At 40.8% G+C, this 19,789-nt stretch overlaps 1 protein-coding gene across 7 annotated transcripts in view; it reads left to right on the top strand.

Annotated features, from left to right (window-relative positions):
* LOC140731223 (protein MTSS 1-like) overlaps positions 1–19,789 on the top strand; it is a 306,022-nt gene that overhangs the window by 265,679 nt on the left and 20,554 nt on the right. For all 7 annotated transcript variants that reach the window (XM_073052740.1, XM_073052720.1, XM_073052731.1 and 4 more), the window contains exons 8-9: positions 11,385–11,492; positions 11,806–11,903. In XM_073052740.1, coding sequence (XP_072908841.1) covers positions 11,385–11,492; positions 11,806–11,903 — 206 coding nt within the window. The remainder of the gene's footprint in view (positions 1–11,384; positions 11,493–11,805; positions 11,904–19,789) is intronic.

Genomic DNA, 19,789 nt, shown 5'->3' with positions numbered 1-19,789 from the left:
AATTCCTGAGAACTGACGCAGACGTCCTCCTCGGAAATTATTTAGCCGGGGGGCAGGTTTGGACAAGGATGACACGGCCCAAACAGCCTGTGAGGATTGCAGCCTCACCCCTCGCATCTCCAGTCTGTACCACAGGCGCGAGCATTCACAGCCTGTCGAGAAAGGCAGCTGAGAAAGCGAGCAGTTTAAATCTGGCCAGTATTGATTTGGCCGAGACAGTCCTACCGACCCTGTACCACGAGGGTTCTGAGGGTGGTAAACCGAAGAGTAGTAAAGTGAAAGGGGTTAAGGGAGAGGAGCTAGATCTGCCCTTAGCGAAGAGAAAGGTCCTAGAGGTAGGAAATAAAGATGAGAAACGGAAAAAGCTGTTAAAAGGTCCAGAGTTGGACATGGATGATCTGTCGGGGGTGGCAGCCCTGTTTGAAGAAGTTGAGAGTTATCAAGGTGTTCCCGATAATGAGATGAAGGCAGTCGTAGGTGAAAAGGATGCCATTACCTTGGAGAAGTCTGCTGGGTTGGCAGACGAGATTGTTTCAGTCCGCGGGGTTGAGTTTACTCCGGAAGGGAGTTGCCCAGAGAGGAACTGGGAGGATCAGGGGAATTTAGAATTTGAAAAGGGTACGGGTATTGAAAGCCTGGAAGAGGCAGATGTCCCGTTTAAGTGTGTCCAACATGTGGATGCACGTGGTACTGAACCTAGTAAGGGAGCTCAGAAAAAGTCTGAGGTATTTGATTCAGTTGAAAAGGAATGCAGTCCCTGTGGGTCAGATGGACTGGGTTCAGTGAAGACAGGGTTAACCCTGGTAATTGGGGGAAGGGAGGGTTCCCAGGTGTTGGTACACGAAGGGGTGGTGAACCTTAAAGTGGAACTCGACCATGGGGGAATAAACATTATTATTGAAGGGAACGGGAAGTTTGTAGTTCCCAAATCGAATGAAGAAAATTTAAAGTTTAGATTGGTGTCAGAAGAAGCAACCAAGCTACAGAAACGAGGGCTTGGTAACGCAGTGCCTGCGCATCGATTACAGGTTGATTTGGAATGTAAAGGTGCCCCACACGCTGTTGTTATTCAAGAGAGCGCTGTGAAAAAGCCGAAATTTAAATGCGGCCTGAGGGAAAGGTTCGAACTGAAACCCATCAGCCTGCATGGTCTTGACAAAAGGGCTAGCTACCTGTGTAACATTAAAGAATTGGGTGGAAATTCACAGGATGATTTAAGTTTGAGACACAATGTTGAGAGAATAACCCTTATGGAACGGAAAGGCGGGAGAGTACATCGCCAAATTACCCAGGTCCCCCACGTAGGAACTCACCGGAAAAGAGGTGACGGCTAATGGGGCACCATTTTTAAATAGAAAAACCGACTGTACGGGATTTTGACAAAGCATATGAATAATAAAGACAACCCCCTTGGAACCCTGCCTGTTGAAATCTGATGCTACCAGCCTTTAGTCAGGGACAAGATGTTACCATATTAAAGGAAGTGCCACTGTAATCGTTAACTGTTTAGACACTGAAAAATGTATGATGGTACAGCTCTGTAGTTAAAAGCAAAGCTTTTGTACTATGTTAAATCCTAAAACCCTGTAAGACTCTGTACCACTCCGTTTTAACCGCTGGTAAAAACGTTTTTAAGAGGGGAGGTGTTATGATCCCAGCCCCCTCCTTTGTGAGAATCGCAAGAGCCCTAGTGAAGGGGGGGTCAATGACCCAAGAGAAGAGAGAGATATGTGCAATGTCCCTCATTTCACGGCGAGGCAAAAGCTGGCGACTGTGGTCATTGTCTCGTGGAGACACCTTTGTGAATTGGGAACTGTACTACGTGTATACCGTGAGTTCAGATAAAAGAGGGTTTGTAAAGACGGCCCCCCAGACGCACCAGAAGACACGCTAGAAATCCTGTGACAGCGTTTAATAGCGACAGCCGGTGAGGAGGTTCGTGTGCGTCTTTTCCTTGCCTGGGATTGGCGACCTCACCACGAAATAACGGCTTTAGCTACAGGAGAGGCCACGAGTGAACGGCCACCTCCCAACGAGACTCCGACGGATCGAACTCCTAAAGGTTGGAAAAAACCCGCCGGGTAACTGTTTCATTCAAACTCTATCTCTCTCTCTCTCTAACAAAAGTGCACCACCGCGACCCCCCCAAAAGACGGCAGCCTGTGGAACTGCAGTGAATGCAAGAGACTTTTAGATATACAGTGGACAATATATATATTACCCCTAGACAACGATAGAGCTTATTTCTTATTGATTATTACTATACCTGCACTTTAGATTGAGTGTTGACGATGTATGTTATCTGAATGTTTGTATTAACCTTACTTTTGTGCCCCTTTATAAATAAAAACGTTTAAAAATGGTACCATCAGACTTCAGCGGACCTCTCTATCTTTGCTGGTAAGTGATCCAGTTACAGGATACGTAACACTCCAATCTAGGTAGTATCCTGCTAAATCTCCTGTGAAGCATCTACATCATCCCTATAATGTGGCAACCAGAACTGAACACAATATTCGTACAAGGACTGTCAAATATTTCTCAAAAATTCATGTTTTTTAAAAATTCCTGGTATGTATTTAATACTAAGTTACTACGGTACAGTGCAAAAGTCTTAGCTTTATACATTCTTTATACATGTGCCTAAGACTTTTGCGTAGTACCATATCTTCAGTGAATGCCAGAGATTATGTCACCTTAGTTAATTTCTGGAGTGGTTTGGCTGGATCTCTGCTCTCTGAAGTAGATTAGTGAGCAATACAAGGCAGCAAATGTGCTATAGCTGTACAACCCTTGCCAGCAGATCAAATGGAGAAAGTTACTAGCAGAAGCTGCATTTCATTGGCTTTAATGAGTTGAGTAGGTGGATTGTTGAGGTACTGCCATGTTTTCCAGCTGAGTTTTCTTTATTACCTTTCCATATGGCTAAATTGGGTGCCAGATAAAGGGAACATCAATCTAGTGTAACCTCCAATATTTACTTTTGATCTGTCTCACATTTTTGTGTGCATATCACCAGTTTTTTAAGAAAATTAAACTATTATTGTGTTACTTATGAAAAGAAAGTTATACTGAAAGTAACAGTGTGACAGACTTGATAAATTCTAAGCAATTAAGTATCAAATTTCATCCTCATGAGTTAAATTAATTGTTTTTCAGTTGTTTCTGTAATATCCGTTTGTAATCGGGGGGAAAGAATGGGAAGTTTTTAACCTTTATACAGAGCTTTGGAAACTTGATGTGATTGAGAGTGTTTTCCATGGGCAAATCACACATGCCAGCCAATTTACAAAGATTAGTTATTATCAGCAATCTTTTCCAGGTCACATCATGCCTAATATATAGTCTTTGAATTGAATAAGAGCAAAGCATTGTGCAGCATTAAGCAATGCAATGTGAATTAGATGGTTTCTACTTTGACCTTGCATATAGCATCTGTCAGTTTTAGTTTCCAGTGCCCTGGATTATGGAAACAGCATTGGTGGTCCTTTCACTGTTTGCAACCTGTTTTTGCAATTTGAATCTGAAGTGCAAAATGCCATACCTTAGGACCACTTGCAGCACTGGAGTCACCCAGGTCAGTCCATGACGTGGGGTTCAATGTACATTTATTATCAAAATTTATATACATTATACAACCTTGAGATTCATCTCCTTACAGTAGTGGTCACCAACCTTTTTAAGCCCAAGGTCCCCTACCTCGGCCTTAGTGAAAGGCGAGATCGACTCCAAATTGATTAGTTACACACACGCGCACTGGGGCAGAAAGACGGGAAGTAAAACCCCGCAACCCGGAAGTAGAAATAATGCATAAACACTAGGGGTACCCACCCTTTTTTACACCGCAGACTGGTTTAATATTGACAATATTCTTGCGGACTGGCCGACGGGGGGGGGGATGTTAAACACGACGGGAATACAGCGATACTTGAAGCAGATTCCTTATGTCAGTCTATTCCGCAATTTAGTTTTCGCGGCTCTCGGCACTTAGCTGCTGTCCCACGCTGCTCACATTTTTATCGCTGAAAAACTCAGTGGGTTCGTCTTTAAGTGCGGGTGCTTGGACACAAGGTACCGAAGCAGTTTTGAGGGCTTCATTGCCTCATTAGACAGCCTCCTGGCCTGAACTCCATCCTCTGCCCACCAGACGCCCTGGCCAGGTGTGGCAGGTCGTGGGTGGGGTGAGAGGACAAGGTCAGGACCGGAGATCCCTGTACTGGGGCTGCGGTGGTCGCAGTCCGGAGAGAGAGAGCGACCAAGCGAGGAGAGCGACAGGCCCGTGCTCGCCCCCTTGTAGGATCTATCGGCCAACAAAAAATTGCTTCAGCAGATTGCAGCGAGGTAGCTGCTCTGCTACTTACAAAACCTTGAGCCTGAATTAGGTCGACTGCGAATATTTTTGCATCGGGTTCCCCACGAACATTCAATGTGCTAAACAGGTTTAGAGGCGGCGCGCATCTGTCCATGCTCCAGGCCAGTAGCATCGGCGGTTCTTGCCAGCTGCGCTCCAGTAGCATCGGCACTTCCCACTGGCTGTGCGCCAGGCCAGTAGCATTGGCACTTCCCACTGGCTGTGCGCCAGGCCAGTAGCATTGGCGGTTCCCGCTGGCCACACTCTGAGCCAGTAGCATCGGCAGTTTCCACCGGCCACGCTCCGAGCCAGTAGCATCGGCGGTTCTCACCAGCCGCGCTCCGAGCCAGTGGCATCGGCGGTTCTCGCTGGCCACGCTCCGAGCCAGTAGCATCGGCGGTTCTCACCGGCCGCGCTCTGAGCCAGTGGCATTGGCGGTTCTCACCGGCCGCGCTCCGAGCCAGTAGCATCGGCGGTTCTCACCGGCCGCGCTCCGAGCCAGTAGCATCGGTGGTTCTCGCTGGCCACGCTCCGAGCCAGTAGCATCGGCAGTTTCCACTGGCCACGCCCCAGGTGAACACTGGCGCGAGGGTATCACTGCGTTTGGGCGACTGATGACCTCGTGTGGGTTCAAGTTCAATAGTGGGCATGACAGGGAATGAGGAAAGGTGCCGCTGATTCATATTGTTTCCTCGCAGCCCAGTGGCTGGGGACCACTGAAGTACACTGTAGTGCGGGGAAGCTACACACATGCGCACTGGGCAGAGTTAACGGAATTAAAACACCGCAACCCGGAAACGATCTCTCAACAGTATTTGTGTATTTATTTTTCTTTTTTCTCGGAATCTACTGGGAAAGTCTCAAAGATCGACGGGTTGGCGACCACTACCTTACAGGCAGCCACAAAACAAAAAAAAACCCAGAAGGAACCCATTTAAAACAAAAGGCTGTCAAGCATCAAATGCGCAGAGAGGAAAAAAAGGTTGTGCAACCAATAAAAGTAAGCAAATAGCATTCAGAGCTGAAGTTTTACGAAAGACACGAAGCCAGGCTTCAATGCCATTGGAGTATGCCGTGGCCACAGTTCATCGAAGAGTCAAGTAAACATGTGGGACCACAAACGTGAAGCCAGGCATCACTGCAGCCGGAGTAGGTTACAGCCTCAGCTCAGGGCAAGGCTGAGTAAACATCACAGAGCAGTGAGTAGAATGGGCCCATCACTGGCCTCCAGTCCCAACATGGAGAACTATTCAATCTGACCCAATGCTGAAATCGTCCAAACGTTCCTTGTTCTCAGACAGCTTTGGGGCCTGGATCCCATTGCCACGATTCAATTACGCTTAAATTGATCAGACATTGGGACATTCCTTGCCTTTGCCTTCACCTCCCCTCGTCTAGCCTTGCTACATGTCTCTCCATTGAGAGAATCGGTGATCGTTATTAATAGTGTTGTTAGTTAAGTGTTTAGCAGCTTTTTGGTTTTGTATTTTGCCATTGGTAAGTGTTTGCTAGGCATCACCAGCACAATCTTCAACTGGCTTAACTATGGTTATATTCCTCCTTCCAATTTCAGGTCAATCAATTCTGAATTTATTTTAGATCCCTTCATCTAACTAGTTCCATTTTCCTGAGAACAAAAATGACAACTTTTTACTAGCTTGTTTGAACAAGCATGTCATATGATTATATTAGTCACTTTTCTTGTCATCTCAAGCCTCTGTTGGACATTGGTGGTGTGGAATGCTGCAAGTCCATTAGTGATTAGCGGGGGTGGTGGGCAGGGAAGCTGTGTGGCCTTGGTCGTAGCAAGGACTAGACCTCAAGCCACGGTTTTGTCCATTTGCAGCCGCCCAGGGAGAGGTGTTGGAGGTAAGTGCTCCACCAGAGTGCCAGGGGTGGTGTGGCATGTCATCCATGCGGAGTTGTGCTGACCTCAGTGCTTGCTCAGCAGAAGACAAGCTGTATTGTGTTAGACTACAGACTGCTGCAACTTTCATGGACTCAGGGACTTGGACTGTATGTTTTTTTGTGTGTCTGTATTTTACTGCTATTTTACATGTTTTATATGTGCATTGTGCTGTTTTGAATCTCGGCCCCTGAGTCATTTGACTATATTCATGGGTGTTCATGTGTGGTTGACTGACAAATGAACTTGAACTTGATATCTGAGATTATGATGTGTGGACTCTGCTGTTCTAAAAAAAAAAGATTACTTCTAAGAGATCTGTGGGAAGAAAAGTTACATTTCCTTGTGTTGATGTATAATTCTTCTTGAGTATGAGTGAAAACAAAATGGATCATACTGTATATTGAAGAAACTTAAACTAAACTTGTACAGTTTTGCTGTGAAAGAATATGTCTGTGATAATGTGAGTTCTAAACAAAATGGTCAATGGTTTGAAGAAGGTAATTTAGAATATTGATAGACCATAAGGAGCAGGAATAGAATTAGGCCATTCAGCCCATCGAGTCTGTTCTGCCATTTCAGCATGGCTGATCCCAGATCATCTTAATCCCATACACCTGTCTTCTTGCCATAACCTTTGATGCCCTGACCAATTAGGAAATTATATCAATATTTGCTTTAAATATACCCACGGTCTTGGCCTCCATAGCTGTCTGTGGCAGAGCATTCCACGGATTCACTACATCTCCTCTACATCCACTTTATCTAGTCCTCTCAATATTCAATAGATTTCAATGAGATCCCCTCTCCCCCACCCCTGGTATTCTTTTAAATTCCAGCGACTACAGCCCAAATCTGCCAAACACTCTTTGTATGTCCCTTTATTCCCGGACTCTCTCCAATGACAGCTCATTCTTTCTAAGATATGGGGCCCAGAACTGTTGGCAGAACTCCAAGTGCGGCCTGATTAGTGTCTTATAAAGCCTCGGCATTATCTCCTTGTTTTTATATTCTATTCCCCTTGAAATGAGTGCCAACATTGCATTTGCCTTCCTTACCATAGACTCAACCTGTAAATTAACCTTATGGGAGTCTTGCACGAGGACTCCCAAGTCCCTTTGCACTAATGATGTTTGTATTTTCTCCCCATTTAGATAATAGCCTGCACTTCTGCTCCTTTTAGCAAAGTGCATTATCATATATTTCCCATCACCATCTTCCATCTGCCACTTTTTTACCCATTCTTCCAATTTGTCTAAGTCCTACTGCAATTGCATTGCTTCCTCAGCACTATCTATCCCTCCACCTATCTTCGTATTTACCACAAACTTTGCCACAAAGCCGTCAGTTCCATTGTCTAAATCACTGACATGCAATGTGAAAAGTAGCAGTCCCAATACTGGCCCTTGAGGAACACCACTAGTCACTGGCAGCCAACCAGAAAGTGCCCCCTTTAATCCCACTTGCTGCCTCCAGCCTGTCAGCCATTCCTTTAGATAAAGTATCTTTCCTATAATGCTATAGGATTTTATCTTGCTAAGCGGCCTCATAGAAACATAGAAAACATACAGCACAATACAGGCCCTTTGGCTCACAAAGTTGTGCCGAACATGTCCCTACCTCAGAAATTACTAGGCTTACCTATAGCCCTCTATTTTACTCATCTCCATGTACCTATCTAAAAGTCTCTTAAAAGACCCTATCGTAACTTCCTCCACCACTGTTGCTCGCTGCCCATTCCATGTGCTCACAACTCTCTGAGTAAAAAACTTAGGCCTAACATCTCCTCTGTATCTACTCTCCAGCACCTTAAACCTGTGTCCTCTTGTGGCAACCATTTCAGCCCTGGGAAAAAGCCTCTGACTATTCACATGATCAATGCCTCTCATCATCGTGTACACCTCTATCAGGTCACCTCTCATCCTCCTTTGCTCCAAGGAGAAAAGGCCGAGTTCACTCAATCTATTCTCATAAGGCATGCTCCCCAATCCAGGCAACATCCTTGTAAATCTCCTTTGCATCCTTTCTATGGCTTCCACATCCTTCCTGTAGTGAGGCGACCAGAACTGAGCACATTACTCCAAGTGGGGTCTGACCAGGATCCTATATAGCTGCAACATCACCTCTCGACTCCTAACTTCAATTCCACAATTGATGAAGGCCAATACACCATACGCCTTCTTAACCACAGAGTCAACCTGCGCAGCTGCTTTGAGCGTCTTATGGCTCGGACCCCAAGATCCCTCTGATCCTCCACACTGCCAAGAGTCTTCCCATTAATACTATATTCTGCCATCATATTTGACCTACCAAAATGAACCACTTCACACTTACCTGGGTTGAACTCTATCTGCCACTTCTCAGCCCAGTTTTGCATCCTATCAATGTCCCGCTATAACCTCTGATAGCCCTCCACACTATCCACAACACCTCCAACCTTTGTGTCATCAGCAAACTTACTAACCCATCTCTCCACTTTCTCATCTAGGTCATTTATAAAAATCACAAAGAGTAAGGGTCCCAGAGTAGATCCCTGAGGCACTCCACTGGTGACTGACCTCCATGCGGAATATGACCGGTCTACAACCAGTCTTTGTCTTCTGTCAGCAAGCCAGTTCTGGATCCACAAAGCAGTGTCCCCTTGGATCCCTTGCCTCCTTACTTTCTCAATAATCCTTTCATAGGGTACCTTATCAAATGCCTTTCTGAAATCCATATACACTACATCTACTGCTCTACCGTCATCAATGTGTTTAGTCACATCCTCAAAAAATTCAATCAGGCTCATAAGGCACAACCTGCCTTTGACAAAGCCATGCTGACTACTCCTAATCATATTATACCTCTCCAAATGTTCATAAATCCTGCTTCTCAGGATCTTCTCCATCAAATTACCAAGCACTGAGGTAAGACTCACTGGTCTATAATTTCCTGGGTTATCTCTACTCCCTTTCTTGAATAAAGGAACAACATCCGTAACCATTCAATCCTTCAGAACCTCTCCTGTCCCCATTGATGATGCAAAGATCATCGCCCAAGGCCAAATCTCTTCCCTCGCCTCCCACAGTAACCTGGGGTACATTTCGTCCAGTCCCGGCGACTTATCAAACTTGATGTTTTCCAAAAGCTCCAACACATCCTCTTTCTTAATATCTACATGCTCAAGCTTTTCAGTCTGCTCCAAGTCATCACTACAATCACCAAGATCCTTCTCCATAGTGAATACCGAAGTAAAGTATTCATTAAGTACCTCTGTTATTTCCTCCGCTTCCATACACACTTTCCCATTATCACACTTTATAGGTCCTATTCTTTCATGTCTTATCCTCTTGCTCTTCACATATTTGTAGAATGCCTTGGGGCTTTCCTTTATTCTGCCCACCAAGGCCTTCTCATGGTCTCTTCGGGCTCTCCTAATTTCCTTATTTAGCTCCTTCCTAGTAGCCTTATAATCTTCTAGATCTCTAACATTACCTAGCTCTTTGAACCTTTTGTGAGCTTTTCTTTTCTTCTTGACTAGATTTATAGGCTGACTAATTGGGAGTGTGGCTGCTGGAATGTGGCAAATATGAGGTCTTCCACTGTGGTGCACCCATCAAAAAAGCAGAGGATATTACGATCAGCCAGTCAAGCAGGGACATTAACAGTTCCTGTTCTCCCACAGATGCCTTCAACCCACTGATTTCCTCTAGCAGATTCTTTATCCTGATTCGAGCACCTGCATCCTCTTGTTCCTTGAGCAAAGTATTTTATTTGATTAGCAGATTGGGCTGTGATAATGTTCAAAGAATGAGACGGGGGTATCAATAAAATTTAACAAATTCTTACAGCAATTGGCATGATGAATGCATAGAGAATGCATAGACTCTACAGAGTCTAGAAGCAAGGATCAGAATAAGGGGTAAATATTTTATTATTGAGCTGAGCAATTTCTTTATGTAGAGAATGGTGACTGGAATTCTCGACTCTGAGCGACTGTGGTAGCTCAATTGTGAATTTCATTCCAAACAAAGATGAATAGATTTCTATATATTAAGGGAACTCAGGAGTGGAGAAAGTACAGGGAAATGTAAGTAACAAAGGTGGACAATTCAATCACAAACAAGAGAAAATCTGCAGATACTGGAAATCCAAGCAACACACAAAATGCTGGAGGAACTCAGCAGGTCAGGCAGCATCGATGGAAAAGACTATAGTCGACATCTCAGGCTGAAACGCTTCATCAGAAGTTGTGCAAAAAATATGGAGTCAGAGTAAGAAGGTGGAGGGAGGAGAGGAAGAAACCCAAGGTGATAGGTGAAACTGGAGTGGAGAGGAGTGAAGTAAAGAGCTGGAAAGTTGATGGGTGAAAGAGATACAGTGCTGGAGAAGGGTGGATCTGATAAGAGAGGACAGAAGGCCATGGAAGAAAGAAAATCAAGAGGAGCTCTAGAGTGGAGTGATGGGCAGGTAAAGAGATGAGGTGAGGGAGGAAAAATGGGAATGGGGAATGGTGAAGGAGAGGGTGAAGGTATTATCAGAAGTTCAAGAATTATGTTCATACCATCAGGTTGGAGGCTACCCAGACAGAATATAAGGTGTTGCTCCTCCAACTTGAGTGTGGTCTCATTGTGACAGTGGAGGAGACCATGGACTGACATGTCAGAACAGGAATGAGAAATGGAATTAAAACAGGTGGCCATAGAGAGATCCTCATTACAAAGAAACAGGAGGAAAACATTTACACTTTCAAACCTTTCCAACCTTCAATGAGATTATGGTTGATTTGAGAACTCATTAAACTTAATCCTCTATTTCCTTAATCTATGTTATATCTATGTTATTTCCTTAACCCTATGTTATAAATTAACAATTGATCTAGTACCTATTTATTGCTGTTTAGGATAAAGTCAAAACTTGTATCAATCTTTAGATTTTAAAGTGTTTCCTGTTTCAATTTGACTGTCATTACTTAAGATTTACTAAAACTTAATCTATAAATGGATTATTATGTATTCAGTATTTTGGCAGTTTCAGAAATGATGCATAAACATGTCATTTTAAAAATGTAATTACAACTTACAGTTCATAAATATCTTCTTGTCCTCCTCCATCTGATTCTATTCTGATTCTGACCTTCATTAATAGGAAGAAGAAATGTCAATGCTAGGTGAAGTAACCCATCTGCAAACTATTGCAGATGATCTTGCTAATCTGACAATGGATCCTCACAAACTACCTACAGCCAGTGAGCAGGTGAGTGAGTCAACAGTCCATGGAATTAATAGTAGTGTTCTTCTCACAAAATAATATTATTGTGTACTTTATGGAATTTACCTTGCAAAATTGTTATTTGAATGACTAATATTTATGAAAGCCTCCTTAATTGGAGAATTCTGCTCAGACAATTTTGTGTATTCCCATCTTTCCATGTTATAGTAGCGTTAAAATTCAAAGCTTCAACTTGTAGGTAACCCACACATGTTGGAGAACTCCAAAAATTACTGTCTCAAAATTATTTTAGATTGTTAATTTTCTTTGGTTGTCAATTTTATGGTTTGTATTCCAGGTAATTATTGACCTGAAGTGCTCTGATTATAACTGGACATACCAAACCCCTCCATCTTCTCCAAGCACCACCATGTCCAGGAAGTCTAGTGTCTGTAGGTAAGTGAATGAATTGAATTGACTTTACAGGTTTCTCCGCTATCCAAAGGTAGAGCGTTCCTATGAAACCATTTGTAAGCCGAAATGTCATAAAGCGAAGAAGCAATTATCATTAATTTACATGAGAAAAATTTTTGAGCGTTCCCAGACCCAAAAAATAACCGACTAAATCAAACCAAATAATGCATAAATCTTAAAATAACATGAACATATTGTAAAAGCAGGAATGATATGATAAATATACAGCCTATATAAAGTAGAGATATTGTATGTACGGTGTAGTTTCGCTTATCAAAATCAGGAAGACAGCGACCCAAAATTGATTTGGAGAAAAAAGATCGGCATGTACGCGCATGTGCACACAACTGCCCGCACAAAGCTTCACGGTCATGGTACTCTTTCTTGGGGTAAACACACGTATAAAGTGGGCATCTTTTTATTATAAAAGTGAAAATCCTCTTTGGTTAGCGAAAACAGGTACTAGTCTAGGTCTTTCATAACAGCGAGCTGTCGTAAAGTGAACGCTCGAAAAACGGGGGCCACCTGTATTACTTACATCCTTCATATACATGAGGAGTAAAAATCTTTACGTTGCGTCGCTGTCTAAATCTGCAATATGCAATTTATAGTAATTTATAATAAATTGTATGTACAACAGGACAGTCAGTATAACATAGAAATACAGTTGTGTCAGCATACATTAACCAGTCTGATGGCCTGGTGGAAGAAGCTGACCCAGAGCCTGTTGGTCCTGGCTTTTATGCTGCAGTACCATTTCCTGGATGGTAGCAGCTGGAACAGTTTGTGGTTGGGGTGACTTGAGTCCCCAATGATCCTTCGGGCCTTTTTTACACACCTATCTTTGTAAATGTCCTGAATAGTGGGAAGTTCACATCTACAGATGTGCTGGGCTGTCCGCACCATTCTCTGCAGAGTCCTGTGATTGAGGGAAGTACAGTTCCCATACCAAGCAGTGATGCAGCCAGTCCAAATGCTCTCAATTGTGCCCCTATAGAAAGTTCTTAAGACCCATACCAAACTTTTTCAACTATCTGAGGCAAAAGAGGTGCTGTTGTGCCTTTTTCACCACACAGCCGATATGTACAGACCACGTGAGGTCCTTGGTGATGTTTACACCAAAGAACTTAAAGCTGTTCACCCTCTCAATGCCAGATCAATTGATGACAATAGGGACTAACCTGTCTCCATTCCCCCTGTTTTTGCTCGTTGGTTTTTGCAACACTGAGAGAGTGGTTGTTTTCTTGACACCACTGTGTCAGGGTGATGACTCCTTCTCTGTGGGCTGCCTCATTATTATTTAAGATTGGGTCAATCAGTTTAGTGACATCATCAAATTTAATTAGTAGATTGGAGCTGTGGGTGGCGACATAGTCATGGGTATACAGAGAGTAAAGGAGGGGATTTAGTACACAGCCCTGAGGGTCACCTGTGTTGAGGGTCAGAGGGGCAGAGGTGAGGGAGCCCTCTCATATCACCTGCCGGCGATCTGACAGCAAGTCCAGGATCCAGCTACACAAAGCAGGGTGAAGGCCGAGGTCTCTGAGCTACTTGTTGAACCCGGAGGGAATTATGGTGTTGAATACTGAACTGTAGTCCAAGGACAACAGTCTCACATAAACTCTACTGGCTCTACGCTTACCATATGTTAGAATTTACTGAGTTTTGCACTTGAATTATATAGTTGTTAAGGTCACTTTTTACTTTGTTTTCAATAATTAGGCACATAAATTAAAATAATTTTTAAAATATTTTAATGGGTGTAATACCATATAATTTATATTTTAAAAGATGTTCGTTTACAGAAGAAATATTACAAACTTTGGTTTGAATTGGATGCTCTGCTAGTTTCTATGCACCTTGGAAGACCATCCACTTGGTTCAGTTGCCCTTTTCCAAAATGAAATAAATGTCCTTTATTGTTCCATCATTTTGTATGCTATATTAATATTAAATGATCTTGTAAGGATTTAATTAAGAGCAACACACAAAATAAGACCATAAGATTTAGGAGCAGAAGTAGGCCATTCGGCCCATTGAGTCTGCTCCGCCATTCAATCATGGGCTGATCTACTTCATCCAGTTATCCCCACTCCCCTGCTTTCACCCCATACCTTTTGATGCCCTGGCTAATCAAGAACCTATCTACCTAAAATACTCGCAATGACTTGGCCTCCACAGCCGCTCGTGGCAACAAATTCCACAGATTTACCACCTTTTGACTAAAGTAATTTCTCTGAATTTCAGTTCTAAAAGGACGTCCTTCATCCTGAAGTCATGCCCTCGTGTCCTAGAATCCCCTACCGTGGGAAATAACTTTGCCATATCTAATCTATTCAGGTATTTTAACATTTGGAATGTTTCTATAAGATCCCCCCTCATTCTCCTGAACTCCAGGGAATACAGCCCAAGACATTCCTCATACGGTAACCCTCTCATTCCTGGAATCATTCTCGTGAATCTTCTCTGAACCCTCTCCAATGTCAGTATATGCTTTCTAAAATAAGGAGCCCAAAACTGCACACAATACTCCAAGTGTGGTCTCACAAGTGCCTTATAGAGCCTCAACATCACATCCTGGCTATACCTCTAGAAATGAATATATGCTATACCTCTAGAAATGAATGCCAACTTTGCATTTGCCTTCTTCACAACCGACTCAACCTGGAGGTTAATCTTTAGGGTATTCTGCACAAGGATCACTGAGTCTCTTTGCATCTCTGCATTTTGAATTCTCTCCCCATCTAAGTAATAGTATGCCCATTTATTTCTTCCACCAAAGTGCACAACCATACACTTCCCTATATTGTATTCCATTTGCCACTTCTTTGCCCATTCCCCTAAACTATCCAAGTCTCTCTGCAGTTCTCTATTTCCTCAACACTACCCATTCCTCCACCTATCTTTGTACCATTGGCAAATTTAGCCACAAATCCCTTAATACTGTAGACCAAACCGTTGACATACATCGTTAAAAGTAACAGTCCCAACACTGACCCCTGTGGAGCTGCACTGGTAACTGGCAGCCAGCCAGAATAGGATCCCTTTATTCCCACTTTCTACTTTCTGCTGACCAGCTAATGCTGCACCAACTTCCCTGTAATTCCATGGGCTCTTATCTTGCTAAGCAGCCTCACGTATGGCACCTTGTCAAAAGTCTTCTGAAAATCCAAGTACACCACATCCACTGCATCTCCTTTGTCTACCCTGCTTGTAACTTCCTCAAAGAATTGTGGTAGGTTTGTCAGGCAGGATCTTCTTTTGAGGAAACCATGCTGGCTTTGGCCTATCTTGTCACTTGCCTCCAGGTACGCCATAATCTCATCCCTAACAATCGATTCCAGCAACTTCCCAACACTGATGTCTGGCTAACAGGTGTATAGTTTCCTTTCTGCTGCCTCCTTCCCTTCTTACATAGCGGAGTAACATTTGAAATTTTCCAGTCATCCGGTACAATGCCAGAATCTATCAATTCTTGAAAGATCATCACTTTTGCTCCGCAATCTCTCCAGCTACTTCCTTCAGAACCCAAGGATACGTTCCATCAGGTCCAGGAAACTTATCGAACCTCAGACCATTAAGCTTCCTGAGCTCGTTCTCAGTTGGAATTTTCACTGTACAAACCTCACTTCCCTGACACTCTTGAATGTCCAGTATACTGCAGACATCTTCCACTGTGAAGATTAATGCAAAATACGCATTCAGTTCCGCTGCCATCTCTGCATCTTTCATTACAATATCTCCAGCATCATTTACTATTGGTCCTATATCTACCTGCGACTGTCTTTTACCCTTTATATACTGTACTATTAAGCAAAAGAAGACTTTTAAAATCATTAATTGATTCCAACCCAATATAAATTTTGCTCAAGAAACGCATATCAAAACGGGCGATCAAAATAGATTTTTTAAAATGTGGAAGGACCTTCAATTTCATGCTACTTGTCAAAATAAAATAAAGGGAGTATCTATTTTTATTAAATCTAATATTTGATTCGTCCAAGAAGACATTGTACCAGATATTAATGGTAGATTTTTTATTGTTAAGGGAACAATTTGTAATAGAAAAAATTGTTTTGGTTATCCTATATGGACCTAATGTAGATAATCCTTTTTTTAAAAATGTATTTGCTTTATTGCTGGATTTAAATGAATATATGTTGTTAATGGGGTAGTGATTTCAGCTGTTGTTTAAGTCCTCTGATTGACAAGAGTTCAACTAATCAGCAGCTTCTGAGTTGTTCTGCATCACTTATTAACTCTTTTTTATTTGATTTTGGCCTGGGTGAAATTTGGAGACATTTACATCCTAATGATAGAGATTATTCTTTTTTTTCTATGTTCACAAAAAATATTCGAGAATCGATTATTTTATAGCTGATCCCCGATTTTAGTCCGAAGTCCAGAAATGTGAATATGATGCTCTAGCTCTCTCGGATCATGCGCCTTTAAGCTTAGCTTTTGAATTGAATGATTGCAAATTTGCCTTGGCATTTTCCAGAAGATTTATTGCAAATTTCGGACTTTGTCAAATTTATTGAGACTCAGATAAAAGATTTTTTCTTTTTAATAATATGGGAGATGTGTTGAAATTGATTATATGGGATACATTTAAAACATATTTGTGTGGTCAGATAATCTCCTATTCAGCTAAGCTTAAGAAACAGACAAAAACAGAATTAGATGAGATTTCCAAACAAATTAAAGATTTGGATAATATTTATGCAATCTCTCCCAACATTGATTTATTCAAACAAAGAGTTGAACTCCAATCACAATATGATTTATTATTGACTTACCCTATTGAAAAAAAATTGCTTAAATTGCAAAGTCAATTTTATGTGTTTGGAGATGGTTATTCTGTAGGATTTTATTTGAAAAATTGCTCTCTTCATATATATTGAAAATGCTTAAAGATTGTTTTTTGATAGGAGAGTTACCTCCCACATTTTATGAAGCTTCCATTTCTTTAATTCTTAAGAAAGATAAGATAAAGTCAGAATGACTATGCTTCAAATAGACCTATTTCATTATTAAATGCAGATGCTGAATTTTTTTTTAAATAATGGCTAATCAGCTGGAGTATATTCTAGCTACAATTATCTCTCAAGACCAAACAGGTTTGTAGAGGGCCGTTATTCCTCCTCTAATGTTCGGAGAATGTTATATATTCATCCTTTTCTAAGGCTCCCCAATGTGTTGACTCTGTTGATGCTGAAAAGGCATTGACAGAGTTGAATGGAAATACCTATTTAATGTTCTAGAGAAATTCGGCTTTGGTATTAATTTTAATAAGTGGATCAGAATGATATATAAAAGCTACAGATATATATATATATACACATACATATAAAAGTTACTGTTATTACTAATAATTGCAGATCTTTTATTCGGCTTTTGCTGGGTACAAGACAAGAATGTCCGTTAAGTCCTTTGTTATTTAATTTGGTGCTGGAACCCTTGGCTGTTTCACTTCGTGAAGCTAAAGATATTCATGGAATTCTCATAAATGGGACTGTTCATAAGATCTCCTTTTATGCTGCTGATCTCTTAGTTTATATTTTGAATCCTGAAGAATCCATTCCAAGTTTATTGAAACTATTAAACAATTTTGGAAAGTTTTCAGGATATAAACTAAACCTTCATAAAAGTGAATTATTTCCCCTAAATGATTCTGCTTCTATATATGACTTTCCTTTTAGAGTTACAGACTCATTTAAATATTTAAGTATTATTACTAAAAATCATAAAGACCTTTATAAAGCTAATTTGGCTCCTTCTGTTACACTTCTGTTAGCCAGCTGAATTCATGCAGTTAAAATGATGATTTTACCAAAAATTTTATATCTATTTCAAAATATCCCTTTTTTTTAACTAAGAGGTTTTTCGATCATGTTGATTCCATTATTTCATCTTTTGTTTGGAATAATAAAAGACCAAGAATTGGTAAATATCATTTACAAAAATTTAAAAAAAGATGGAAGTCTTGCTCTGCCTAATTTAAGAATGTATTATTGGACTGTTAGTATACGTTATATGTGTTTTTGGTTATGTTGGGCTGATAAAAATGAACGACCACTTTGAGCTGATTTGGAATTGAATGCTGTGAAACAGTTTCACTTAACCTCGTTATTAGGAGCTTCTCTAGCTGTACAACTGGCCATAATTACTAATTTAAATTTATACCCTGTGATTAAGCAGTCATTACGAATTTGGTTCCAGTTTCTTAATTTTTTTAATCTCAAAAAATTTAAACTTTTTAGTTTAATTTATCAAAATTATTTATTTAAACCTTCATTAAGTAATCCTACTGTTCTTCTTTGGAGGAATAAAGGAGTTTATTCCTTCATGGATTTGTTCCAAGATGGCCGATTGATGTCCTTTGAGAAATCAGTAATGAAATACTCTCTCTTGTATTCATTTCCTGCAATATCTTCAGGTCAGACACTCCTTACAAGAATATTTAAGTAATTTTCCATATATACAGGATTCTGACCTGTTAGATATTATTTTTTAAATGAATCCTTTAGTGAAGGGTCTTATTGGGAAAATTTATAATTTATTGTTACCACCGCACAACTACCCTTCACTTAAGGTTAAGCAAGATTGGGGAAGAGAGCTTAACATGATCTTGATAACAGAAGATTGGTTGTGGATTTTGAAGTTGGTTAACTCTTCTTCGATCTGTGCCAGTCACTCTTTAATTCAATTTAAAATTGTACATCGTTACTATTTGACAAAGGAGAGACTGTCTAAAATGTTTCCTAATGTTGATAGTCAATGTGATAGATGTAAAACCGAGACAGCCACATTGACACATATGTTTTGGTCGTGTTCTGCATTGAAGCATTTTTGGAAGTTTATTTTCTCTACAATTTCTAAAATTTTAAAAATTAATTTACAACCTAATAAATTGACAGTTTTATTTGGTATAATCCCTCAATATATTCATAATATTTCTCCAACATGTAATTGCATTTGTTACATTATTGGCCAGAAGGGCTATTTTGTTGAAATGGCAAGATGCTTCTGCTCCTACACTGATACAATGGTTCTCTCAGGTCTTAGTTTGGAGAAAATCAGAAGTCGAACTTTTGATCCTCAATTTGATTTTGAGAAAAGGTGGGGTTCATTCGCCCGCTACTATCATCTGATTTGAGTTAATTAATATGTTTTCCTTCCAATTTTTCTTTAAATGGATTTGAGTTGGTGGATTGATTTTTTTTTATGGATCCTTGTATGATGTATTGGTCTGGGGTTGTGCTCCCAATGGTTTTTTTTCTCTCAGTTTTTTTTTTCAGTAGGGTTTTTTTTAGTTAGTTGGTAGGGGTTCTATTTTTTTCCTTTTTTCTTTCAAAAAAATATTCTTAACACTTTTTTCTTATTATTATTGATATATTGCTTAGCTTTGTTAATCAGTTGTTTGCTAATTTAATTCTTCATTGTACATAATGACATATTAATCTTTTTTGTTGATCTTCAATAATAATTTAAAAAAATTAAAAATAAATAAATTTATCCTTTATATACTTAAAAAGGCTTTTAGTATCTTCTTTGATATTAGTCACCAGCTTCATCTCATAATTCATCTTTTCCTTCCGAATGACCTTAGTTTCCTTCTGCAAGTTTTTAAAAGCTCCCCATCCTCTATCTTCCCACTACCTCTGGTTTCCTTGTATGCCCTCTCGTTTGCTTTTACTTTGGCTCTGACTTCATTTGTCAGCCATTGTAGTGTCCTTCTTCTCTTTGAAAATTTCTTCTTATTTGGAATATATCTGTCTTGCACTTCCCTCATTTTTCGCAGAAACTCCAGCCATGCTGTCCAGCAGATGCTCTGCTGTCCTTCCTGCAAACGTCCCTTAACAGTC

Source organism: Hemitrygon akajei, chromosome 1, assembly GCF_048418815.1.
Source record: "Hemitrygon akajei chromosome 1, sHemAka1.3, whole genome shotgun sequence".
Lineage (NCBI taxonomy): Eukaryota > Metazoa > Chordata > Chondrichthyes > Myliobatiformes > Dasyatidae > Hemitrygon > Hemitrygon akajei.
This window is presented reverse-complemented; position numbering and strand designations above follow the sequence as displayed.